Source organism: Pinus tabuliformis, chromosome 9 (genome assembly GCF_031772625.1).
Source record: "Pinus tabuliformis cultivar Carrire ecotype Pingquan chromosome 9, CPIR1, whole genome shotgun sequence".
Taxonomy (NCBI): Eukaryota; Viridiplantae; Streptophyta; class Pinopsida; order Pinales; family Pinaceae; genus Pinus; species Pinus tabuliformis.
In genome coordinates, this window is record NC_142307.1 from 1,851,529,203 (window position 1) to 1,851,556,896 (window position 27,694).

Consider the following 27,694-nt stretch of genomic DNA (forward strand, 5'->3'; position numbering starts at 1 on the left):
CACCAAAGCCATAAAGCTTCACATGGTTTTTTTTTTACTGAAGAAATCAAATCCATAAAACTTTACATGGTTTTTTTCAACTAAAAAAATCAAATCACAATTAAAACAAGTTTGGAACATATATAATCTTACCCGAAATTAGACTAGGTGAGGACCAAACCTCCCTCACATAATTTGTGTTATATATTAATCTAATTTTCTAAAGGAATTGCGAAAGTTTAATGATAAATATATGTCAAATGCAATGTGAGTGTCATTGTGAAAGGCGTAGCTGGAATATTTTTCACCGAATTCCTGGGTACTTGATATAAATGGATTAGGTATGGAATCTATTTATAATTAATATAACAAATATTTTACTATTTATTATAGTGTTAATATTTTATTATTAAAATATTTATTATAGTGTTAATATTTTATTATTAAAATTATTAATATTATAGTAGTACGTTGTAGTTTTAGAGGCTTATAAGAGGCTAATAAGGAAATGTTTTGGTTATATTAGTTATGCAATGTCATAGACTTGAATATGGGTACATGCATATTTGTTGGGACAGGACAATTGGAATGTGGTAGTGAAGTTTAATATAGTAATTATATTTAAAGTTAGATTTCAATATTATGTGGGATATTTTTACTTAAAATTATAGATGAGAAGAAATTGGTTTGGTATAAAAATAATAAAAAAATTTAAAATACAATTATATATATATGTATTAATTAAAGTTATAGATGAAAAGAATTTGCTTTGATATAAAAGTAATAAAAAATATAAAATACAATTATATATATATATATATATATATATATATATATATATATATATATATTATATTTTTTAAAACAAAATTAGAAAAGTTTTATATAGAAAATAACATTCAACCAATTTCAAATTTTCAATGACAATTAATTTTATTGCTTTATAATTTTTGTTTTAAAACAAGTGTAATATGTAATGTCGCTGTTAGTACTTGTTTTTTTTTTTTTTTTTTTTTTTTTTGTTTTTTTGTTTTGTTTTGTTTTGTATTAAGTGCATGATTTAAGCACCACAACTTAGGTGGAGGGGAATCAAATTACTACAAATCTATCCGTACATGATAACATAGTTTTATGAAAAAAAGGTGAGAAACAATTAAATAATTTAACTATCAAAAAATGTTATGGTTAATAAAATATATTGATGGAAAAAATTTGAAAAAAACTTTATTATTAAAATAAAACTTTGTTATTAGAAAGAATACAACAATTAATAGAAAGCAAACTAGGAATGATTATAGGTTAATAATTATTTATTGTTAAAAATAAGTACCATAATGAATGGAAAAAAAAATATATTAATTATTGAAAAATCCATATATTTAATTTAGTTTTGATAATTAATTTATGATTAGATTGTTATAAGAAAAAAAGTTGTTATTAAAAAAAATACAACCATTAACAAAAAAAAAAAGTAAATAATGATTATAGGTGAATAAATATTTATTGTTAAAAATATGTATGATAATGAATAGAAAGAAAATATTAATTATGGGAAAACCCATATATTTAATTTTTTTGGATAATTTCCATTATTGATTTTTTTTGAAACAATTTTTAATTTTAACAAATTGATTTTAAACTGCATAAAACTAATCATGAATCAATCAAAAATTAGAAATTCAAATTAAAAAAAAAAAAAAAAAAATTAACTTCAATTTCTAAAAAATAAATTTAATATTTAATTTATCACAACTTTAATAAAATTTACCAATAACTTTTAAAAATTTACAAATTAATTAAGGGCCAAAACATTTTAACCCAAAAACAAATATGCAAAATTATATATGATTTTCAATTTCAATTAATCTTATAATTATCTTTAAATTAAATAATAACTATAATTTACTCTACAAGTATAAAAAATTATATACTATCTTTATTGATAATTGTTTTTTATTAATTTTTAAAATTACCCAATAATATTTAAAATTATATAATAACAATTAATAGAAATATATTAACCACATAATTATGTTTGGAGAAAAAACAACACCGACAAATATCTGTCTCCAATATAATCAAGCTCTAAATTTTAATATCTTAATTTTAATATCTTAAATTTTAAGCTCTAAAATTTAAAATGCTACACCATTGCTTTAAGAAAGTATGGACAGTCTTTAAATGCCCATAATTTTGAAACTGGACTTAGATTTATTATCCGGTTCTAAATCAACAATTTACAAGGAGGGAAAAATATCAATAATATTTCAGGAACCAAAACCCATTCCATAACTTAGTTGGACGTTGGCACAGTAAATATTATTACAGTTTTACGATTCCCTGCAGATTAATGAATAGTGGACGTAACAGACGCAGTGGCGTTAGCTGATAAGCGGAAGAACTTGTGAAAATATGGTTTGGGCGAGGATCGCGTAAACATGGCTTGTTGGATGGACTGAATCCCAGAACACATATTTGGATGCATCCGGACAGGTTGGAGTTTCCGAGTTGCACATATACGCTGTCTCTATCAAACCCGTTCCACAGCAACCTGTCCTAGTTTGTTCAAACCCTGCAACCAGAAACAACACATTACACTGTCAAATTTGGAGAAATTTATAAGTATCCAGGTAGATCGATTCGAAGGATCTATCTGCCGGTCAAACTAGAAGGAAAGAGATTTAATCCATAACCTCTCAGAAAAACAAGGTACTTAGTATCAGAATTAGACCTACTATTTAGATATACATTTTATTTTTATAAAATGGAAAAACATATTAGGCTAAACCATATTAAAAAACCTTAGTTAATAAAGAAATTAGGTTACGATGAAGGCAAGCGACCCCAGATACAGAATATTACCATATGCACCGGGATGCTGTATGATGTCAAACAACTTGTCATATATGTGAATATAAATCATTGTAAGGCCAGGAAATCTGGGCTTCAGTGCCTCTAATAATAATACAATCTTCAGATTAAAAGAAACAGCGACATCATTATACTCGTCAATGCAGGTGTTACCCATCAAGTTATGCATGGTTATTTGTGAAGGTAAACAGCCAAAAGGAGGCAGGCCAATGACAGCAAGTCTGCGTGCACCCTCGGTGTATATACTCTGTCACACGCATTTCAACGGTGATTTAATATAAACCCAATAAATGCCTAACATCACCATTTATAATTGCATTGACGAAACTATGGATCACCTGTATAAATTCCGAAAGAGAATGTAACAGAAGATCCTGGAACTGCGTTACACTGTATTCTTCACTTAGAATAGGATTCATATAATAATTAAGAGCGAAGTCATTAGTTCCCATGCTTATCCCAAACAGGCCTCCTGATATTATCTTGGTGGCATTAAAAGCGCCAACCATATTCTCAATCCGGCCTTTATACTCCCTGAAATACTCCACTTGTTGCCCCAAAGTTAGAACATTCTGCACATTGAAAATTATAGATCTGGAAATTAAATATCTGAAATGAGTTTGTTTGGTAATTAGTTCAAGAAAAAAGATGCACATGTTAAAGGTGAAAATTATAGATCTAGGAATTAAATTTCTGAAATGAGTTTGTTGGGCAATTAGTTTAAGAAAAAAAGATATACTAACAAGAGAAAGAGAGGTAGAATCATAGTATCCAGCTGCAGCAGAAGCGAAGCTGGCGCCTGTAAGTATTTGTTTTCCTTGGAATTGGGGATCCAGATATGCGGGCAGTAACTCAGGAAGACCTGCTAGACCAGCTGTACACAGTTGAAATGGTTAACGATAACAGCATTAACAAGTAGGATCAGTTTACATTTCAAAAATATTTAGAACAGCATTATTCTAATGATTTGTTGGTGTATATTTTTAGGAATTTTGGTAATGACTACATTTTTTATTATGTCTAATATATAAGGGGTGATATCATATCAAAGAATGTCTTAACAAAATGTCGAATCACTGTCTATCCAAAACTTTCAGAAATCACCCTCTATCCAAGACCAATAAAAAATTAAATAAATAATTTCACATTACTTAGAAAACACCAAATCACTAAATATCCAAAACCCTGGAAACTTTAAGATAATATATACTTTCCCTTCCTAATTCCAACATTAAAACGAAACTATCAAGTAGGATCAATTTACATTTCATTTAGAACAGTGTCAGTCTAAAGCTTCATTGCTGTAGTGTTGATTTAAGACAATCTGTGATAGAATTTATGTTACTATCATATGAATTTAGTGTACAGGTTACTAAGTTTTACTTCGAGTCATACATAATATATCTGTTACTAATTTTCCATTAGTAAATCGACCAGTAGGTTTACGATCCGCAAGATCTCTCCCATATGGAGGAAAGTTGGCTTTGAAAATCGTTGCAAGTCCATCATTGTTGCCAGGATCTACAGTGGAATCTCCAAATATGTAGGCAGCTGACACTAGTGGTTTTCTGGGGCTAGTCTGTGCTGCGTTCAGAGGCAATAATGCCAGCAGACACGTTACAATACCAATTTTGGCAAACCGTTCCATTATTTCTATTGCTTCCGAAATGCTCAACAGAATAGCTCAGAAGAAACTGCTTAAATCATGATTTCAGGACCAATTGGTGATGCATAATCTGTCCAAGTAGAGAACTCTGAGTCACGTTGAAACGTGTTATATGAACATGTTAAAATTTCATAGTTGTATTAGTGTCCGTAGTGCCAGGTTGGTTTATTAAGCGTTAAAATTTCATGGTTGGTATGAGTGTCCGTAGTGCCAGGTTGGTTTATTAAGCGTTAAAATTTCATAACTGGTTGGTATGAGTGTCCGTAGTGCCAGGTTGGTTAATTAAGCGTTAAGATTTCATAGCTGGTCTGAGTGTCGGTAGCACCAGGTTGGTTTATTAAGTGTGGCAGTTTAGTCAATTTAGAGGTTCCAATTTACAACTTTTATTAAATTCTTATTAGGTTCAATACTTTTCGTATTATGTTCACTTTGTACACGCTTGTTGCGCAGTCTCTGTATAAGCTTGTCTCAGTCTTTTCCGATAACGGGTTCCAATCTTGTGGTTGTTATCAATATTATTTAAACCCTTTCATCTTAATAGAATCCCAAACATGGTCGGCTCAAATTTATTGACAAAAGACACATATTGATCGATGCCTTCGGTTCCAATGAGACGTGGCCACTACACATCCACAATTTTTTTTCATCCACAAATTGTCAAATTGTTACGATCGTACTGTTACGTTATTGCTCCAAAGCCATGAAGGGCTAGTCCTATTTCAGATCCTATTGAAACATAAATGCAGTCTGACATGCTGGGAGTATAGCAGTTTGTTTGCATTTATATTTCCTTCAAAATTAACTTTAAAATTTTAGTAGAAAGAAAACTGTTATTTCAATGAGGTCTGAAATAGGAACTGCCGCCATGAAGCCTCACATGGATGCTGTTATAGTCAACCTAATTTTGTGGTGGAAATGCAAAAGTTTAATGGTTGACATATCTCAAATCCAATGTCAGGCTCGTTCCTTAAGCATAGCCGGAATATTTTGCGCCGAATTCCTTGGTTGCTCACTTTAAATGGAACAGGGATGGAATCGATTGATAATTAACATTAAAAAAATAATAATTATAAAAATTATTTTAATATTATTTATAAATAAAATATTGTAGTGTTAATTTTATTGTTTTATAAAATTTTTAATTTGCGAATAGATGATATATAATTTATTTTTTATTTAAAATAATTATATATAGAAAGAAAATTAAAATAATATTAATTTATGGGGTATAGAACATATAATGATTGGGTGTATTGTTAAGGCACTCTTTAATATAAAGCTCGTCAATTTGAAAATCATCACCTAAAAATTAGTGATGTTAAGGGTTAGTGTGGCCTAGGTCAATTGTGGTGATTTTGACGGCTTAGATGTCCCTAAGTCACAGTTTTTCAAGCCAAAGGTTAAACGGGTAGTCATTTTTGTACTCACACAACTTAGTAAACAAAAAAAAATTAAAATAATAATAATTAAAAAAAAGAAAAACAATTTTATTAAACATGGAGGTACCTTTTTAAAGTTTAACATAATTAAAATGTATACGTCCAAATACAAAATTGGAATAAGAAATATAATATTTCAATTTTCAGATTAATAAAACATATATATATGTGTGTGTGTGTGTGTGTAGTTTGAGATTAAGTATCTTTAGCATAGTATTCAAAACCAGAATAAAAACTTACGGGATCGGTTCACTTAACAAATCCGTGAAAACTTCACTGCTCAGATCTGAATGAAAGAATCTTGAAAACAACACATAAACTAATCATTTTTTAATGAAAAAACTATTTTTAAGACTTAACACCATGATTCCAAACCAATACAGACAAAATATAAAATGTTTGCTCATCTACCATGTAAAGTTGAATATATCAAAATGACACCAAGTGCAATACATATCAACAACAAAAGACATAATTAATGAGGCTGTAAATGACCTCTAGAGTCCAAAAAAATACTACAAGTTATGGGGCCAGTGGCCTACAAAAAGTCTATGTATCAGTGGTCAACATGATCACTCCTCATCATGATCAAACTCATCACCGCTACTAGACATGGGATCGTCAACCTAAGCTACATAAACATCATATTTCTCATAGCCTAAGGGCTCCTTAGACCCTCTGCAACCTCAGTAGTAGTAGTAGTAGCAACAAAACTAGACATCAAAACTACAAAACATTGCTCAACATAATCACTCATGAAACTCATCATTGATTCAACACTACTAGAAATGGGATCATCAACAAGAGCTACATAAACATCATCTAGCTCAAAATATTTAGGCTTGGATTGCTCAACCTTATATATGGTATAAATTGAAAAAGTTTAACATGTCTAACCAATGATTTTGTTTTGAGTGAAGGGTTCATCTCCTCAACCTTATAATATGGTAGAAAAAGCATAGCATGCCTAACCAATTGTTTTCCTTTTAGTGAAGGGTACATTTTTGTTAAGGCCATGGTAGAGGATTTCAACAAGCAATACTACCAACATCAACAAAGTTCAATAATCAATGCCACCAACATCAAGGTACTTAAATGACTTCATGATCTTAATCAGATGCCAATCTCATACCCTAACGCATGAAATAATCAATTGGAAACATGCAATCTCCTAAATCTTGAAATCATGAAAACCTTTAAGTCTTTTGAATTTTGAGTGATATCTAAAAATGTAGTTTCTCCATATGAAATCCAATAAGGTTGAAACTAGTCTCAAACATCCTTAGTCATTCCATGGTAATGTTAAAAATTTAAGTAAAATGACGAAAATGAAAGATAAAGGAAATGTCACTTTTACTTCAAGAATTTAACATTACCATTGATTGCCAACATTGCTAGGTTTGATATGTGTGAGGAAAATGAGAGGGGATACATCCTTTTAAAGGCTTGGAGGGGTTGTTTTTGGAGGTAAATAGCCACTAGTTTCTCTCAAAACTACTTAGAAAAGAAAAAAACGAAACTCATATTGGGTTTTCAGCCAAGCTAGTAATGAACCAAGCAGTTTATGATGTAATCAATTGGTTTATGGAAAAATCGACTAGTTTTTTCATAAACTGATTGGTTTATGGCAGGTTAATGGAAAACCTTAGCACACAAATCAGCCCAACCAAGTTTTTCAATCGGTTCATCCCCGTTAGCTAATGAATTAGTCAATTTGATTGATTTCTGGTTCAAACCAACTAGTTTTGAATACTATGATCTCTAGAGGCTAGTGGATAAAGATAAAGAATTTTAGAACCTATAACCTCAAAAAAAAAGAGAATTCATCTTGTTTTATCATTTTCATAAAAGCATGTCATGTTAGAGTTATAACTCCTATTTGTCTTAAGTGTGATGCTTTTTAAGTAAAGGAGTTTGTTCCTAGTCTTTAAGAGGTTGTTAGATCTAATTAGGTTGATAGATATTATCCATTTACTAGATCCCTATATTGGTGTGAGGTTGAGAGATTTTCTAAACTAGCTTATTGTATGATCAAGTAATTTCTCTATCTTGAGAAAACATTCGAGTATTTATATTGTAACAATATTTGATTAATACAAGTGTGCTTAAGAAATATTAATATGGTATTAGAGTGGAATTGGGTTTAACTCCCTCATGTCTAAGGACCCAATATGGAGAATAAATGGTTTACTTGTTTGTTATAGTGTGAAAATACTTTGCCTTTCCACCTATTATGTTGATGTTTGGTGTTGTAATGAATGCTAAAATATGTGTGAGGAGGAGCCACCATTTGACAGAAGGTGCCAAGGTATATATATTTTGAATATAATCAGTGTTGCATCGATTGCAGCAGTACGTTTATGGATTAGTTTAAGGTAGAAAGTTATAACAAAGATAAAGTGTATGGTAATTTGTCTATTATAGTAAATACTATGGAGAATTGCATCATGTGGTTGATTAATGGAGACCAACAGATAACGAACAGTTCTCCAAGGAACTTGGGAAAAAGGATCACAACAAATCATTCAATGAAAATGGGGGTGAATAAGTTATAATAGTCAACGTCGGGCCCTCTCAGTTAGTTGTTTTAGCCTGCATTGTAGACCTTAGAATTTGTAGTCTCATTCTTAAGCCATATCGTTGCATGGCATCCTTGTGGAAATACTAGATGTACGATCGGGCGATGTTGCAAGGTGACAAGAAATTCTCCAAGCTTCCTACCATACCTAATATGGATGAATACCTTATGTTTCTTACTAGGAACAATTTTATTTCCTACTAGGAAAAATATGCTAGAAGACTTAATATTTAGTTGTAGATTTACGCGTCCTTGGAGCTCACAAGATTTTGTCAAGAGACAAAAAATGGCATGTCATTGTAAGGTGTTCTTTGGATAATTTTGAGAAGTACCTCTAAGGGTTTCTAGTTATGGCGAAAGGTGAATTCAACAAAAATTTGATGCCAGATGTTCCTAAGTTGAACATCTTTGGAGGAATCACTATCCATTTGACTGATTACAAAAATGAAAAATATTTCGAAGGCAGGAAATTTTTTTCGTGGGATGAGGATATTATGGCACAAATTAGTGTTGGAGCATGTATGTAGTGACACAAGGCCATGGACATCTATCATATTTTGTAATTGGACTCAATTCCTACTGTGAGAGTGATCATGGACACCAATAATTACCAATAAAGGTACCATTGAAGAGTAGAGAAATTTAAGGTTTCAAACTCATGTGAAAACATTGAGAGATACCATTATGGACATCAGACTCGGGTTTATTATTGTTGACTAGGTGTGATTGGTATTTAATTAGTGTTTAAAGTTTTAATTGATAAAGCTTACCATGGGCAAAGATGATTGATTGATTTATTTCTTTTTTTAAAAATGCTTTTTAATTTTTTTTCTATGTCTTGGAATCATGAGTAAAATTATAAGGCCTTATTGAGCCTAGTTAACTCAATATAGATATAGATTTTTTTGTTAGATTCACGACTCTAAAAAATGATAGGTAAAACATGGATATCTAAGACATTCATTGAATGAAGATGCTAAATATTTGGACCAAATTTCCCACATTGTAAGCTACTTCAGAGGAAGATTGTATTCATGTGATTGTGTCATTATCTCTTGCTGATGTATGTAGTAATCCTGCAATGTTTGGTTATGTAAGATCATTGCTATGTCTTTAAAGTAAGAGCTTTTGTTGCTAAAAGGGTATCCTAACTATGATATTTTTCTTCGCAAATTTTTTGTCGAGCAGTGCACCATAAGACTTGATTGGCAGGTATAGAGAATGTAAGCTTGATATGGTTACATCCGATATCCATAATAATTATCTAGATAAATGACAAGTACATCAGGTGACACCCATGTATCTTAGTAGATCAAAGTAGGCCCATAAGTTCGTTAATTAGCAAACTTCATGGTCAATTAATGTTAGGCCCCAAAGGTTCCTTGTCAATTTGAGGTATCAGTGGTATGTTTGATTTCTAGCCAGTACAAAACAACAATTCTTCAGATCAAGGGAGGAGCTTGGACACCTTTTTAGGTAAAAGTGAGCTGTATTATTCTCACTTGAAAAAACCAAGTGTTGGTTGCACGTTGAATTTTAGGAGAGGAATGATGAGTTTTCTGCGAGGAGGATAGAGGTCCTTGATATAATAGAGAGATATTCGGTTTTCGTTCCAAGGAAGACATATGTCAACGCTAAGGAATAAAATAGTATTGGTTGTAGAAAAAATTGATATTGGATGGTGTACAAATATAAGAAAAAGTGTGAAGAATAACAAAACTAACACATGATCATATTATAATGTGTCACACATTGTGGCAAGTTTATAGTGTCATGTTTAGCTTAATGTAGTGAACCATAAGAATGTATGTACTTGGTATCTCCATGCTTGGAGTCATTGAATTTGGCTGAGTTAGTTGTGACATAAGCCTGATAAGGCATCTATATGCTGATGTAGTTCATGACAATATGAAAATCACTTTGTAAGTGTAAGTATGTGGTAATTTGAAACTACTAGGTGTGATGTGATGAAGTTCATGAGAGATAGGGAACATTTGGATGGGGAGTCATATAAAGTGTTGTTGTTCCTTAAGAGTGTGATGTAGGAGCATTGAGAGCATGGTTGAGGGTAAGATGACAAAACCCAAAGCACGGTTATGAGTGAATTAAGAAAACCTAGGTTGATGAAGATGGTGAAGTGGGGGGGGGGGGTGGTGTTGGTGGTACATGTACAAGTATGAGGATATGATGGTTGAATGAACCATATACATGAAGGAAGTGAAACATACGGTAGATTCCAAGTAGGTTTCATCCCTTCCTCTACTTACTTTAAGGAAAAAATTGGGTCCTTTGTTTTTCTGTTGTTCTAGGTTAACCACCAAACCTAGGGGAGATACTTTTGTTCGCAATCGTAAATCCTGCATAACAAGTTGGTGACTCTACTGGGGATCAGTGTATTGTAGTGGTTGTTTCTTTGTTCATTGTGTTTGATTACCTCCTTGATAGAGCTTTCTTGCTTTAACCAGCCAAGACCAGACCTAGGAAGACCTTTCATTTATATTTACTTGCATTTTTTGTGTCGGAACTTGGCTTTCCTTGATCACCGCACCCTCTCGTATAGAGATAGGGTGTTGCAGAGCACCCTAGCCTTATATCCACATGTGTTGCAGTGCAGCCTAGCCCTTTCAACACCTGCTATGATCCCGATTTGATGCAACAAATTTCCTTTTTGTGATTTTCTCTTTGATTAACTTTGTTCTAGTTGGTCCTCCTTATGTACTTTAGTGTGTCTTGGTCTCTCATCAGCCTCCATTTGGTTTGCTTTTGTTTTTGAACGACTTTGATAAGAATTTGTTTAGATTTTCCTTTGTTCTTGTCATTAGGTCATTAGCAAACTAAATTGTTTGATCATAGAGTTCTTGAAATAATTTGTGTTTCAGTCATCATTTTGAATTGCTTATTTTATCAATGATCAGGAAAATATCTTAGTTTTCATCTGAAAATTAAATGGAATCCAATAGAAAAATCTTATGCATCATGCATTACATGTAGGGATTTGATTTTGATTGGAAAAGTGAAGTTATAGAGATTGATTGCTGCATCACTTATTTTTTGCATTGTTGATTAATTTATTCTCCCCCTATTTAGTTAGGCCTTTCATTATTAAAAGGAAAATGGAAAGAGACACTTTTGTCATATTAGTTTCATCATAAGTGTTGTTATCACTCAGGTTGTTCCCAAAAGTTGTAAGAAAGGGAATACGACTGAGGTAACCATAGACCAATCTTTTAGATACAGAATCTAGCCAATCTGTATCCAGAGAGGGCTCTCTCTTTTTGATTTAGCTCTGTTTTTGAAGGTGTTAGGCTAGTTATGAAGTTCAAAGGTTTTTTTTTTCAGTTTGGGTGGTGAGATTCAATAGAACAGAGAGGTGAAATTGAAGAGTTCAGTCCATTGGGCATGATGGAGTCAAACGAAAAAAGCTTTCTAGATTTGGTTTCTTAACAAAGGATGGCTTCACAGAGCAAGATAGTCAAACAGGGAACAAATGAAGGATTGAAACAGATGGAATGGGCTCAAATGGGTGAAGGGAAATTAAGAATCCTTCAATATATTGAAGAGGGAAAATGGATGATTATTGACAAAGAGCAGTTAAGAATTCGTTACCAAATAATCAACATGAAAGAACCAGGAAACATGAGCAATTAAGAATTCACTGTTTATTCTAATTCTGAAGAAAACACAGAGAATAATAAAGACTGAATACAGAGTGCGATCAAGAAAATTCTGATATTAACCTTTCTCTTTACCATTCAGATTATGAAACATAGATTGATATAGTAAACAAGAAAACTGTAAAACATAAGATATAGCAGACTTATTGATCCAGAGGTTGATTGAAGAATTTTGTGACAAGTCCTCTGCTTCAATTCTTAATACAGTAGGCCAGACAACAGCTGGTTCCAACAACTCTTTATTCCAAAGTTCAATATTACAACAGAGTCTAGGAAATCCACACACACCCAACCTCTCCAAGACTCTAATGGAGGGGGTATTTATACAATAGAATATGTACAACCTATGTCTCATCACAGCTGTGAGATAATATCTATTTTTAACCTAAAATAGTTTACAAGTAACATAGAAGCAGCTTGAGAAAGATAACTGATGTTGTGCTGGAGGCAGGCCTTTAGGGTTTGGCTTGCAACTGTCTTCTGTAGTAACTCTGCGCCGACTGTCTGTCTTAAATGCTGCATTCAATTCTGATCTGATACACTTTAATGCTAAACTGATACTCATTGACTTGTTTTGATGCTCTTTAATGTTGAACCAACCCCTGCTTACCGTTGCCTGATATTTCGCCTAAAATTTCCCTTTTTCCAAGGACAACAATGCGGCTATGGATATCTCCGTGGCTGGTATGTCGAGTTCTATAGAGATTTGCTAAGAAACCACGATAAATGATGCACTGATAGCCAATTTGTCTGGAGATAGCTGGAAAAGGTACCTGTGTTTTCAGAGGAACACTGCATGCTGTAGTTTGAATGGCCGTGAGCCCGTCGGTGTAGCCCTTTCTGGTCAGAGGCAGTCTGAACCTGGAACATTTGATTTTGGTTGCTTTTATGCTTGGAGCGCGATATATAGAAAAACATAGAAAAAATGATATTTTTACCCTTTTATTGACAAAATGAAGTTTGGCAGCAATTTTCAATTTGAAGGACGGATGACGTCAGCGGGGGTACGTGGCGGATGACGTGGCGGTGATATAGTGGGTGACATCAGCAGAAGGTCAGCTGACGTCAGCGGATGATGTCAGCAAGGGGATGGTGGATGGTGGTAAGCGGTTTCGCACGCATCGCTTTTGGGGCTGGGCGATTTCGGGCCGGGAGGGAGCGAGCAGGCTAGCGGAATGATGCGTGGAAGTGGTACGGGGGAAATACCGTCAGTTCCCTGGGAGTTAAAGCTCGGCAGTGGAGGGGGTCACGATACGATTACGGACCGTTAGATGATGGAGCAGAGATCTAACGGTGGACGATCGTTGGAGATGGTGGAGGTTAATGTGCAGGTCCGACACAATAAAACAATGTTGTTAATGCATCGGGGTTGTTTTTATTGGTTTGCGGGGTGGTTGGTTATTTAATTAACCAGAGGTTAATTAATCCCATTATAGTGAGTGGGGTTTAGGTTATTAAAGGGTTTCAAATAAACCTTTAATCCCTTTTCTATAGTGACTATGGTTATAGCTAACCGGGGAGTGGGAATATTAATATTGCAGGGATTTTAATATATTAATATAATACGAGAAAGGGTAATGGAGCGAGATTTAAATAATAAAGTTAAATTTAATATGAAAAACGAACCGAGCGCTAAGTTATAAACTTAGGCTTGGGAGAAAAAGGATTTTTTGAGGTGATATAATGTAGTTTTCTAAGTAAAATGGGAATTCACTTAGGCAATGATGAAATGGAATGAGTGGCTTAGTGATATTAAGCAGATCTTAATATCTCTGGGGGAAATTAGTAAATGATTTGGGGAAAGGACATGAAGGGAAATTAGTTATGAAATCTGCCTCGCTTGAGCTGCATCAAAATATTTTCCTTGCACTTGTGATAGGGATAAGATTAACACATTTTTTAGAGACAAAATCAATCACAAGTATGTTTCTGCAACACCATCTACCTACCCAACCTACTTGGCCTAGCATTTTTTCTTCTTTCTTGGGTGCACTTAGACTGGCAAACCCTTATCAACTTTTCTTTTCTTTGCATGGTAAGCCTATCTAAGTCTGCCCTTATTACTTCCAAGGGCTCAGATTAAATTGTTGAGCTCCTTTGTTTCTCCACCTATCTACTTATCTGCCAAGATTGAACAGTTTGGACAGATTTTATTCTCTATCTCTAAAAGAAAAAATTCAAACATGAACTAGCCAAGATTGAGTTGTTTGGCCATTCATCAATTGAGGCATGAGTTAACAAGCTGCACACAATGCTTTATTTGCAAAAATGAAATAGTAGTGGCATTTGGACTTACACACTTTCCTGCTCTTTCTTTGTTTGGGGTTCATTTCTTCCTTTTTTTTCTTTTGACCATTTTATTCTTTTTTCCCTTTGATTTTTCTTTTAGGGCATACCCTCTTTACATTTTTTGCATTTTTTTTATTTTTTTTGATAATATGGAAACCTTTACAGCAAGGAAAGGATGAACATATTATAGAGCCCAACCAGTCAATCATGAAATATGACACCTATTGGTATAGGAGTACAACAGATGTGTTAAGCTGACATTGAGTTTTGAGCCTTGAAACTGAAACTTAATTCAAGATCAACTTAAAATTTACTGAATCAACCTAAGGAGAATTTGTAACATTAACAAAAACACATAGAGGTATAGGCTAGAGACGTGTTATGGTGTCGTTAAATGTAGGAGTTTTCATTGTTTGCCAACTTTACAATCTGGGGGTGATATGTCATTCCATGTATGTAAGTGTATAGGATCGTTCTCCACGTAGGAGTTGTCATTGTTTGCCAACTTTACAATCCGGGGGCGATATGTCGTTCCATGTATGTAAGTGTATAGGATTGGTCTCCATGTACCTTTGGGTATATCGGATGATGCTCCGCACATTATAAGTATATGGGAATGCTCTCGTCAAACAGTTACACATTAGACAACACTACAACAGACTGCACTCCCACGTACTGTCGAGTATATTTTGGGAGTCCCCTATAGGTTTCTATCCATCCATAGGTAACTGAGTCGTCCGCCTTGTATATCATGATACAATGAACACAACATTCAGGGATATTTCCTCCACGTGTGTTAAGTCCTTGGTTCAAGGTGTATATTGCAATTCACAGTTTCTTGGTAAACCTTTATGCCTAGTTACCCCTTTGTTTTGTTTGTGTCTTTAATTTTTAAAATGAATTAATTGACCACTGAAAAACATCCTTCCCATGGAATAACTCCTTAGTTGATCTTAGGTTGAGAATAATGGAAAAAATTCTAGACTCTACCAATCAAGGGAACCCCTATGACAAAATCATGTTCCTTATATGGAAACATTGCCCCTTCCCGAATTTACCATTCGTTTTCCAGTTTGGTTATTTTCAAGCCCTATGGTTCCGAATGTCCAAAATACTTCTAAACCAAGTTCTCTTCCACCTAAACAATATCAACCTCAATTTTATCCTAAATTTGAACCTTTTCCTTATTCAGCTGTTCGATCTTCTTCCTCTTCTTTTGGTGAAAGCCTGCAAGTTAGTAACTAGGTGGATAAGAAGAAGAAGAAAAAGAAGATTAAAAAGAGGAAAAATAAGTAAGGGGACAGCCAAGAAACCATTACTACCTATGTGATTGATTTTGAGAAATCTTTCAATCAACCCCGTGAGGTTAAATTCCCTTGCATGTTATGTAAGGGTGGCCACCTTCTTGGAGATTGTCCTGGTATTCCCAAGGTATTATAATTTTGGTCCACAGGGTCACATTGACCTTTGTTTTCAACTTTTTTAGATAATTTTGGTGACAAACACTCAACTAGCAATAGTAAGGTCCATGGGAAAGAGGGAAAAGCCAGATTTCCCTGTAAGCTATGTGAAGGGAATCATCCTATTCACCTTTTTCCTGATATGGATGAAGCCTCAAAAGTGTTAGAAAACCTTACAACTTCTCAACCACATCTTCAAGTTGGTTATCAAAATATTTCTCCCAATCCTTCACTAGTTGATGAAGTGATTGATCAGAATCTGAATCCAATCAACACAGCTCTCTATGAATGTGAACTCCATGAGTCCGTTTCTAACAAACCATTGGTTTAGAAAATTTTTGACTCAATTCTACCATCAGTTGATTGTACCTTTCCCGCAGGGAGTGAACTTCATACCGCTCAGGTTCTTGTCATTTCTTCAGGTTCCAATGAATCAGGGGATAGTTTTCCCATTCCCATGGCACAAGGGGGGAATCATCATGCTCCCACAACACTGGAGAGTAGTTATCCCTTTCCCATAGCACAAGGGGGCAATTCTCCCATTCCCACGACACTCGCTCCAAGTATTCTGGTCACTTCCTTTGATTGGGGTTGACTAGCAGGATATCATCTTCCTATTTACATGCAATAGAAAGACGTAGATAACCTAGAGCAATAGAAAGACAAAGGACCCAATGTTTTCCTTAAAGTAAGTAGAGGAAGGGATGAAACCTACTTGGAATCTATCATATGTTTTGCTCCATCTTTGTCTTGAATTCTCCAATCCTAACTCAAGCTGCCAAATTTAAAACCTGCACAACCAGATAACACAGCCAAGAAACTACGGGATTTATGTAGCATCATCTATATACTTTATTCAACATATCAACATGGTAATGAAATACATGAAATAACAACATCACATATAGGAAAACAAATAACTCTTTGTAATGATATGAATGGAGTGAGTTACAACCATAAATAAGTGTTAATCTTGTAGAATAGCTCCTCCAAGTTATTGACTTGTCCTTCCTTTCTCACAAACTGCACCTCCAGTCACCACAAATGCATGAAATGATAACTCTCACAACAAAAACATAAGGGTAAAATCACTCTCCAAAGTCCAATTGATCCAGGTGGATATTGGTGGCCACCTGCCAAGTCCACCTGGACCCCCACCATTGTCTTTCTCAGCATTTTCAGTTTCCTTAATTGTAGCACAGTTTACTATTTTTAGCAGTTTTTCGGGTCCTGAACTTCCGGAGCCGTTTTGAGGCCCTAAACGACGTTTTTTTGGGAATCTGGGGCAACATGGGTCCATGGAACGATGTTGCCTCCCAAAGTGGTAGTACTCGGATAGATCTTTCTAACGAGCTATTTTACGCGTCAAACAGAGATCATATGCCAAAGTTACGACCCCGGGAAGTTGATGTACCAATTTACCCCCAAACGGGGCCCACAGTTTGGCGTTTCATCTCCTAGGGTTAGGTTTTGGAATGTTAAGGGTTTTCCATTGTTTCTCAACAATAAATAGGCCTTCGAGCCTCATTGTAACACAGTTTAGAGGCATGTATCCATCACATCTCTTCTCAGAGATAAGCTACCATCGCCCTAGCTGGTTTATTTCCATTTCTGGTTGTAAGCATATTTCAGTATTTTCCATTAATGAAATGAAGTATTATTTCCGTTGCATCTTTGTGTATATGGTTATCTCTATAATTTGTTGCGTTCCTATTTAAATCTGAATCAGTGGTATCAGAGCGGTCTGCTTTTTCTCTGTTTTTCTTTGCATGTCCCCAACAAGGTCGGGATATAAGGAGTTAGGGCTTGAACTGGTTGAACCTTTGCAAGACCAGCCTTGCAAATCCCGACGGCCTCCCATGGCGGAAGAGAAGAAAGACGAGGGGGCAAGAGATCCCATCAAAATCTTGCTCGAAGAAGCCCTCGAGCGACAACGGAACGCGATGATGGACAGCTTTGCCCAGATCCTTCAGCGGCTACCCAGAAGCAATGCATCGGCTTCCAGGAGCTACTCTGGAAACGCCACACCCTTTAAGGTACAAGTTAATTTTGAAATCCCCATATTCGAGGGTCAGATAGACGCAGATGCCGTGGATAAATGGTTAAATCTGCTAGAGGGTTATTTTTCTGTTCATGAATTTTCGAGTCGGGAAAGGATTGTTTTTGCTCTTCTCAAAGCAGCCCCCCACGTCAAGGACTGGTGGGAAACCTACTGTGAGCAGAAGGATGAAAGTACTGGCTCACTATTTTCAGCCGCACCCACCTGGGATTCGTTCAGGGATGCCATCAAGGAGTAGTACTACCGTGTCGGAAGCTATGAGGATGAATACATAAAGTGGACCACGCTGCTGCAGGGAAGGGACCAAGACGTGCCGGAGTTCACCAATCTTTTCCATACCCTTCGCACAAAGTTGGGTATCAAGGATTCAGAGCAACATTTGATACTCAAATACCATGGCTGCCTGCACAAGTACATCCAGGAAGAAATACAATTCCTAAACATTTCCTCACTCGGCGCAGCATACCGATATGCCGTCAAAGTCGAGCAGAAGTTTAAACAAAAGAAGCGAGACTTTGGGTCTGCGAATCCAAAGCAGGGGAAAGGTGCCCCTAAACCACAGAACAAAGGACAAAGCCAAGGCGGGACAGCCCAAGACAACCAGCCGAAGCTGGAAGCAAAGAACAGTGCCGCGAAGCCGAGAAAGGACATTGGAAAATGGTGCGAGTTCCATAAGAGCTCCACTCACAACACAAGTGAGTGTCAGGCCAAGCAGTCACTGGTGGCTGAGCTAAAGGTTTCAGAATCAGATGCATGTTCCGACTCTGAGTCAGAACCCGATAAGGGGTATGAAAAAGGGAAGCAGATCATTGATGCGGATCCCAGCACCACTGTTGCTACCGCAAAGATCCAGAAAAATGAACCCGAAGATCCAGAGGAGGAGGAGCGTCTCTTCCACTCCCAGATGTGGGTAAAGGGCTGCCCGATACAGTTCATTGTTGATAGCGGAAGTCAAAAGAACCTCTTTTCGGCAGAGGTCGTGAAGCGGTTGGGCTTACCGACCACAACACATCCACAACCATACACCATTGGGTGGCTTCACCAAGGACGAGATCTTCGCGTGAGCCAGCAGTGTCGCCTTCCATACAACATCAAGCCCTTCACGGATGAGGTATTGTGTGACATTGCTCCCCTTGAAGTTTGTGATGTATTACTAGGACAACCATACTTGTGGAAGCGACATGCTATGTATGAATCAAGGCCTCGTGCTGTTATTGTTACATTGGGAAATAAGTTGTTCAGGATACTAGAGGTAGCACCACCTGCTGCCATCTCTTTGATTACTGCAAAACAATGCAGTAAGATCATTTCCAAAACCAGGAAATTTGTTTTCTTGATGATACGCCCTCAAGGAAAGAAGAAGACAGTGGCCGCGACCTCCAAACGGGGTCCCTCTGCACGACAACTACAGATGGACAAGGTTGTGGAGGAGTAAGAGGACATATTCACCTCCCCGGCAGGGGTTCCTCTGCACTGTCAAGTCAAGCACTCCATCGATCTGACCCCAGGTGCGCCGTTACCCAATGGACCAATTTATCGGCGCTCCGTTCTGGAGAACAATGAAATCAAGAGGCAGATTCAGGAGCTCCTGTAGAAAGTTCACATCTGTCCGAGTTCATCGCCCTGTGGGAGCTCGATCGTGTTGGTACAGAAGAAGGATGGGACGTGTAGACTCTGTATTGACTACGGGCGCTGAACAAGATCACTGTCCGTAATAGGTACCCGATCCCACGGATTATGACCTCCTAGACCAACTAAAGGGGGCGAAATATTTCAGCAAGATCGATCTGAAGTCAGGATATCACCAGGTACCAATCAAACCCTCCGATGTGTGGAAGACTGCCTTCAAATCCAAGGAGGGCCTCTTCGAATGGTTGGTCATGCCTTTCGGATTGACGAATGTTCCTGCAACCTTTATGAGGCTAATGGATGACATCTTGCGGCCATTCACCAACTCCTTTGTAGTATTTTACTTGGATGACATTCTGATCATCAGGCAGAGTTGGGAAGAGCACCTCCACCACATCCGACAGGTTCTCCAAACACTGCGGCAACACAAGCTATGTGCCAATTTGGAGAAATGCACATTTGGCATGACCCAGGTTCAGTATCTGGGATACATCATTGATGAACAGGGGGTTCATGTCAATCTAGCCAAGATCCAAGTCATTCGGGATTGGCCCTCTCCAACCACTCTAACAGAGCTCCGCAACTTTCTAGGTCTTGCCAATTTCTACCGCAGGTTTGTGTTGGGGTTTTCTCATATTTCTTGGCCCTTGAGTCAAGTCACCAAGGGCGGGGCGAAAGCAAAATTCTTTTGGTCTGAATCTCAACAGAAGGCATTCAGGGATTTGAAGGATCGCCTCTGCACGGCACCAGTGCTCGCGTTACCAGATTTACAACAACCATTTGAGGTCGAGACAGATGCCTCTGACTATGCTATTGGGGCAGTCCTTACTCAACATGGACATCCAGTGGCATATCACAGTGAAACACTTTCAGACACAGTCCGGAAGTACCCCACTTATGATAAAGAGATGTATTCCATTGTACAGGCCTGCCGACAATGGAAGCATTACATTTTGGGGAAGGAAACGGTCATCCATACAGACCACCGACCTCTGCAGTTCATACAGACCCAAGGGAAATTGCAGAATGATCGCCATCAGAAGTGGTCTACATACCTGCAACAGTTTCACTTGAATATCAAGTATAAAAAGGGCAGCACCAATAATGTTGCAGATTGCCTCAGTCGGCCACTTCTCTACAAAAGCGACCCAGAATTCGGCCACACATACCAGACACTCTTGGAGGGTCGGCATGTTGCAGATTTTCACCTCCAGGACGCCCTATTATGCCACCTTGGTCACCTTTGTGTTCCTTCAAGCGAGCATGCCAAGATGATTTGGGAAGCACACTACAGTCGGGCTGCTGGGCATTTCGGGGTCGAGAAAACAGTGGCAGTACTGCAAAATTATTTCTATTGGCCGAATCTTCGACAGGATGTTGGGAAGTACATCCGATCATATACTGCCTGTGCCATTGCCAAACCGACCATTAAGAAGCACGGCCTCTATACCCCGGTGCCTACCCCTAGTCGACCTTGGGAATCCATCTCCATGGATTACATGTCAGGCCTTCCTTCCACTAAGCATGGAAATGACTGTGTTTTTGTGGTCGTCGACAGGTTCTCGAAGATGGCCATTATGATGGCCTGCAAGAAGAATATCACAACAGAAGCCACTGCTAAACTCTTCTTTGAATGAGTGTGGGTGCACTTTGGGATCCCACAGTCTATCATCTCAGATCGGGACAGTCGGTTTCTCAGCACATTTTGGTCCAGTCTCTGGTCAATGCTGGACACCAAACTCACGAATTCCACAGCCTTCCATCCTCAAACTGATGGCCAGACAGAGGTTGTCAACAGGATGATTATGCACATTCTGCGCATGTATAACTCAAAGCATCCACGCACATGGGACGAGAGCCTCCCCTATGTTCAACACAGCTACAACCGAGCTCTTCACAGCTCCACTGGCCATAGCCCTTTTCAAGTGGGTTTGGGATTCCAGCCACTATGCCCCATTGATGTGGCCATGCCCCTTGCAGCTACTCACATGAATTCAGCTGATGTCCAGTCCGAAACAGATAAGGCCACCAGCTTCATTGAGCGCATCCAACATATTCACCAGCAGGTCCATGACATTCTTGAGAAATCAAATGCCAAGTACAATCAACGACATGATCAACACCAGGTGCCACACAAGTTTCAGGTGGGCGACAAAGTCTGGTTGCATTTGCAAAAGGAACGCCTTACTGGAGCCTATCGGAAATTGAGACCACTCCGATATGGTCCTTACACCATTACTAAGGCTATGGGAGACAATGCATTTGAGCTCAGCATTCCCCCATTCCTTGGCCTGCACCCAGTGTTCAATGTGGACCGCCTTCGGCCATACTTTCCACCATTGCTAGACACATCCGACATTGCAGAACAGCTCAAACCCACAGAATTAAATCCAGATTGCATGGAACAAGCTGCAACTGATCGGATCATGGACACACAGATCAAGAACACTCGCCAACAGAATATCCAACTGTATCGAGTTGTCAAAGCAGGCCAACTCCTTCAGCAGGGCCAGTGGCTCACCAGGGAACAAGTTCAGCAGAAGTTTCCTCATCTCATGGAGGAGCTCAATGCAATGGGGACCATTGCTTCCTAAGGGGGGAGGAATGATCCAGGTGGATATTGGTGGCCACCTGCCAAGTCCACCTGGATCCCCACCATTGTCTTTCTCAGCATTTTCAGTTTCCTTAATTGTAGCACAGTTTACTATTTTTAGCAGTTTTTCGGGTCCTGAACTTCCAGAGCCGTTTTGAGGCCCTAAACGACGTTTTTTTGGGAATCTGGGGCAACATGGGTCCATGGACCGATGTTGCCTCCCAAAGTGGTAGTACTCGGATATATCTTTCTAACGAGCTATTGTACACGTCAAACGGAGATCATATGCCAAAGTTACGACCCCGGGAAGTTGATGTACCAATTTACCCCCAAACGGGGCCCACAGTTTGGCGTTTCATCTCCTAGGGTTAGGTTTTGGAATGTTAAGGGTTTTCCATTGTTTCTCAACAATAAATAGGCCTTCGAGCCTCATTGTAACACAGTTTAGAGGCATGTAGCCATCACATCTCTTCTCAGAGATAAGCTACCATCGCCCTAGCTGGTTTATTTCCATTTCTGGTTGTAAGCATATTTCAGTATTTTCCATTAATGAAATGAAGTATTATTTCCGCTGCATCTTTGTGTATATGGTTATCTCTGTAATTTGTTGTGTTCCTGTTTAAATCCGGATCACCAACCCCTTGTATATGGAAGGCTGTAAATATATATAGAAGTGAGGTAAGTTGGGATTTCTTATCCTTTTAACAACCTTGGGATTGAGATCCACTCTTGATAGGAGGATGAGATCTAAGGATTAGGGATGGAAACTCCAAAGTAGAATAGGATAGAATTTGAAAGTTTTATCTGAGGTAAATGGTTAAAATAGATCCTGGAAGCTTATGGAAATGGAGTTTTCAGGATTCCTTCTCTTTCTCTCGAATTTCTAGAACCAACACAAGTGCAAAGGAGAGAAACATATAGGTGATCAATGCCGGCCACAATGGAGAGACCTGTAGGTGAATGCTGTCCACCAAGAGGCCATGGTGTGTTGGTCCTAAAAATGGCTCAGACAATGCATTTTAGGGCAAAAACTGTGGGGAGTGAGAGATTCATGCATAGAGATTTGTGAAATGATGATATAAAGGGGGAATATGATGTGAATGATCCCATAAGGAGGCTGATTGATAAGATGTGACAAAATAACCTATAATAGAGTGCCCCCTAAAGTGCAAAGTTAGAGATGATGACTGATGACTAAAGTGCTTTACCTTGTGACAAGTTGTGGTCAAGAACAACCAACGAGATCGGCTTCTGTTACAAAACATTTACATCATGACATCCTTTTGCTGAGGGAGGCATAACCATACTCAACACATAAGCAAGCATTATATGTATAATGATCAAAAGACATGTCCACTGATGACTAATGGTGGAGCCATGACTCGATGACTGTCAGTATGATCATAACTGTCATACATAGTGATATCTGTATAATATTGAAATCACAACTGCGATGGTGGAAACTAGATTCAGGGTCTTCTATCTCATTCACATGACCAACTAATGTACGAGTCTAACCATGTGAATTAATGAGATGAAGTCAAACAGGATAGATACCATCTACTTGATGTTTTAAAGAGTCCAGCAAGGGTGAAAAATTGAATTTTTTTTCATGTTTAGAGAGTTTGAAAAACATGTGAAAAGAAAACTTTAGATGTTCATTTTCGTAGGTAGTCCCTTAGGTCCAAAAAGGTAGAAAATAATATAGAAGGTTGAAACTTTTATCCATGTCTGACTAAGGTATTCCATTTTTGTAGTTAGTCTACCTCAGTCTAGAAAATGGGTAAACTTATACTAAGTAGATGTCTTTTCAATTTAGTTTTACGAGTTTGAAAAGGTAATTTCTCGATGATCTTTTCATTTTTTGGGAGTCTGAAAAGAGTTGAAAGAGGACTTCACTTGGAGGAATGAGTGGTATTAAGGGTAGAAACTGGTTCTAGTCATGATGGAACTACTCAAATCACATAGAGGTTAAGAGGTTGTCTAATAAGACCACTCATCACATCGGTTCCTAAGTAAAGGGTAAAATAACCAAGTGAAAGTGTATGATCATCCAAGCAAATGGTGACTATGGCATGAGAAGGCCAAGGCTCATCTAGAAAAATAGGCTAATAAAAATGGAAATCATGAGGGCTAAAATGGGAATGGTTTCATTCTTACAGAAGCTTGAAACATGGGAAACTATGCTTCAAATAAGTTTGCATGCCCCCAACATAATGACTCAATTCGAGGTAAATGCCCCCCAAGCTTCATTTCATTCACCTAAGTAGGCTACTAGTTATTGGGTGAATGGAATGAAGGCTTATTTATGAGATCAAGTGAAAGTCTCAATTGGGAATTTACGAAATCTGATCCAAAACTCGAATTGAAAGGGGATTTGTTTCATTTTTTAACGAGAGAGACTAAGAAAAATAACTATGCTCATAGGAACCTATTTCATTTTTAAACAAGGTTGACATAATAGAAGAACTATCTTGATAAGAGATTGATTGATTTTTTAACAAGCTTGACACAAGAGAAAGAATTCTAGTCCAATCCTAATCATGGCCTTCGAGAGACCATGGCTTCTAGGAGGTTCTCATTAGATGGGAGAACCAAGTTATGGAAGAAATATATATCAAGTGATCCAATCGAAATATCAGACTCAAATTCCCCCAGTAAATGATGCACAACATCACCTACTAGATCTAGGTCGAAATAAGTTGAGTAGATAGTGAAATGCTCATCTTCATCAATAGGTATGTGAATGGGATAGGTTACTACATAATTAACCCATGGTGGGGAAGATACCACTTGCATATAAGAACCATTTAGGCAAGATACCACTTGCATATAAGAACCATTTAGGGAAGATGATGGATTGGGAGTCAAATTAGGACCAACAAACGAAAGCTGGTCAATAGTCAAGGTTCTTCCTTCATGCGGGAAACACATGACATGAAAAAGTGAAGAGACAAGAGCTCCCATGAAATAAACATAGTCACACCCAAGGAGTAAATTAAAATCCAAAAGGCTGTGGACTACCATCACATCGATATAGACAACCTTTCCTCCCAAAGTAATAGGCAACTTAGGAAGGATCCCTAATGTTTGACTTTGTTATAGGTTATTTTGTCATATCTTATCAATCGGCCTCCTAATGGGATCCACTAGGGGAATTTTCAGGTCTAAAATGGGCCTCTTGAGAGAAATGTACTATTAAAATAAAATTTATAAGAACCAATAGGATTGAAGATGATGATGTCAACCATGGGGGATGATTCACCATTTTTGGAGTAAAAAATTAAAATAATAATAAAATAATAAAAATACTTTTTTAACTTATCTCACTAAATTTTTACTCAAATTTTGAGCGAGAGTACTTGTTGGATGAAAAATTTAATTCCTCAACCAAGGAGTACCCATGTTTTGTTCTTTTGATGGACCCTAATGTTAGTGTCAGTGTCTTCACACTTCCATCGGTGATCAAATTGCTCTTTTTCATGCATATTAGGTGTCTCATTCGATCAGCTACATTCCATTAGGTCATGGATCAACTGATGGTAGTGGTTTCATGTCAGTTTCCCTCATGATATCCACCTGCTGACTTGTTTACACACTTTTTTTTAGTCATTCACAGTCATCCTGTTTCATTTCATGTATAGCAACTAGTCCTAGGGTTTAGTCCCATTAGGTCTTAGGGTTTGTCAATCATGCTCAAATAAAGAGGTCAGCAGGCACATGAATGTTCATAAAGTCATAAGTTTACTTCTGATATGCTCAATAAATCATTTTCACCTCAAAACATTGTTTTGAGGTAAGAACAAAGTTTTTCCGTTTTTGTAAAAATTTCATGTAATTTAATTGTTTCTATATGTAATAAGCACTCAGCAGTTTTTCCTGGTCTCCTTTCCAACTCCTACCACTACAAAAAAAAAAGCATCAAGACATTAGTCCATCAAATTTCCACGAAAAAGAAGTCAAACTTCAAACTGAAAAACATAGTGTTTATAAAAGTGACTAAGACTTTAGAAAAGTGGGTTTGAAATGATGAAAAATCACAGTGTATGGTATATAAAGCAAATTAAAGCTAGAAATTCATTCCATTGTGAAAAACGTCAAGTGGAGAGCCAAAATTGCATTTTGAGGGAAGATTGAGCAAAGGAGGAAGAAAACCTGAAATTTGCAGCAAGTTTTCTTGGCGCTGTGCATCAGAGGGGCATTGCGCATCAAGCAACTTTTCCCAGTGTAAAAATACACTGGTGTTGTGCATCAGGCAGGCGTTGTGCATTGGGCTCAGTGCACCGCACATTGGCCAGGGAGGCTTCAAAATCACACAAATTCATCTCAAATCCTCCCAAATGCTGCATTCACCTCCTTACAAGTAAGTGTTCATATATCCTAAGCTTAAATAGGGTTTTCCATGTTTGGTTCATGATTTTTGCTTCCTAAAGGTCAAACCCTAGCTTGTCTCCATACTCTATTTCACATCATTGCAAAACCAACATCCTTTGTCCCTTTTCCCAACTTCATTGCAATAAAACTACCCCTTGATTCTATTTTCCTTTTCCTTATTCCCCTAAGTAACTAATCCCCTTTATTAAACCCTAAGTTCCTCATAAATCAAAACCCTAGCTCCCCAAATCCTTCCCTTCATTCGCCTACCTCATCTCATTACAATTGTTCCATTTACAAAATCTATTCATACTCACCTTTTGTTCCCACCTATTATCCATTGTTCACCATATCATCACCATATCCATTATTCTCATAGAGACAAGCATGGAAAGAAGTAGTGAATCAGATTTTGAAGAGGACACACTTAGTGATAGCTCAAGAGAAAGAAATGTGCAGTCCAGGAAGCCTCACAAAGGTGGAAAAATCATCACAGAGGAACCTATCAGCGAGTGAACTCCTTGCTTGACCACTAGCCACCACATGTTTCAGATATCATTCCTATTTTGAGTTTTGTGAAATGGTTGAGAGGGTCAAATTCCACCATGAGTTAGCAAGGCAGTTTGTTAAAAACATGGATAACAATATGGTACATCTTGTTGGGGTAAACTTCACGCTTTCACCAACTATCATTGTAGAGGCCACAAGAATTCCAGATGTAGGGGAAAAGTGGAACAAAAGGAAAAATATTAGTAAGCAGCATTATGAGCCTTATATCAAGGCCAAGTACCCTGGCAACTCAACAAGGTGTTTGCTTTTAAATTCCTGGAGGAACAGTATGTTCCACTCATGAAACTTATCATCAAATATTTTACATGTGAGGGTAGGTTCTCCAAACTTTATGCCTAGCACATCAGATTGTTTATGCACTTCACCAGGGTCAGGATGATGAACATCGCTTATTTCATATGTAAAAACATAGAGAGGATGGGAGTGATTGCAAAGAGAAAACCATATCCATAGCAACTCAATAGCATTTACCATTTTTCTATCATCAAAATTATTGTTTTGCATTAGCTCACT

General features: G+C 37.2%; 1 protein-coding gene across 1 annotated transcript; it reads right to left on the reverse strand.

Moving 5' to 3' along the window:
* Positions 1 to 2,210: 2,210 nt before the first annotated feature.
* On the reverse strand, positions 2,211 to 4,588 carry LOC149156243 (GDSL esterase/lipase At5g22810-like). The gene is made up of 5 exons (XM_089445090.1): positions 4,246 to 4,588; positions 3,594 to 3,724; positions 3,189 to 3,422; positions 2,842 to 3,097; positions 2,211 to 2,551 (listed from the first exon to the last, which is right to left on the reverse strand). Exons 1-5 carry the CDS (start codon positions 4,496 to 4,498, stop codon positions 2,361 to 2,363), a joined length of 1,065 nt encoding a protein of 354 aa, XP_089301216.1. The 5' UTR covers positions 4,499 to 4,588; the 3' UTR covers positions 2,211 to 2,360.
* Between the last annotated feature and the right edge of the window lie 23,106 nt (positions 4,589 to 27,694).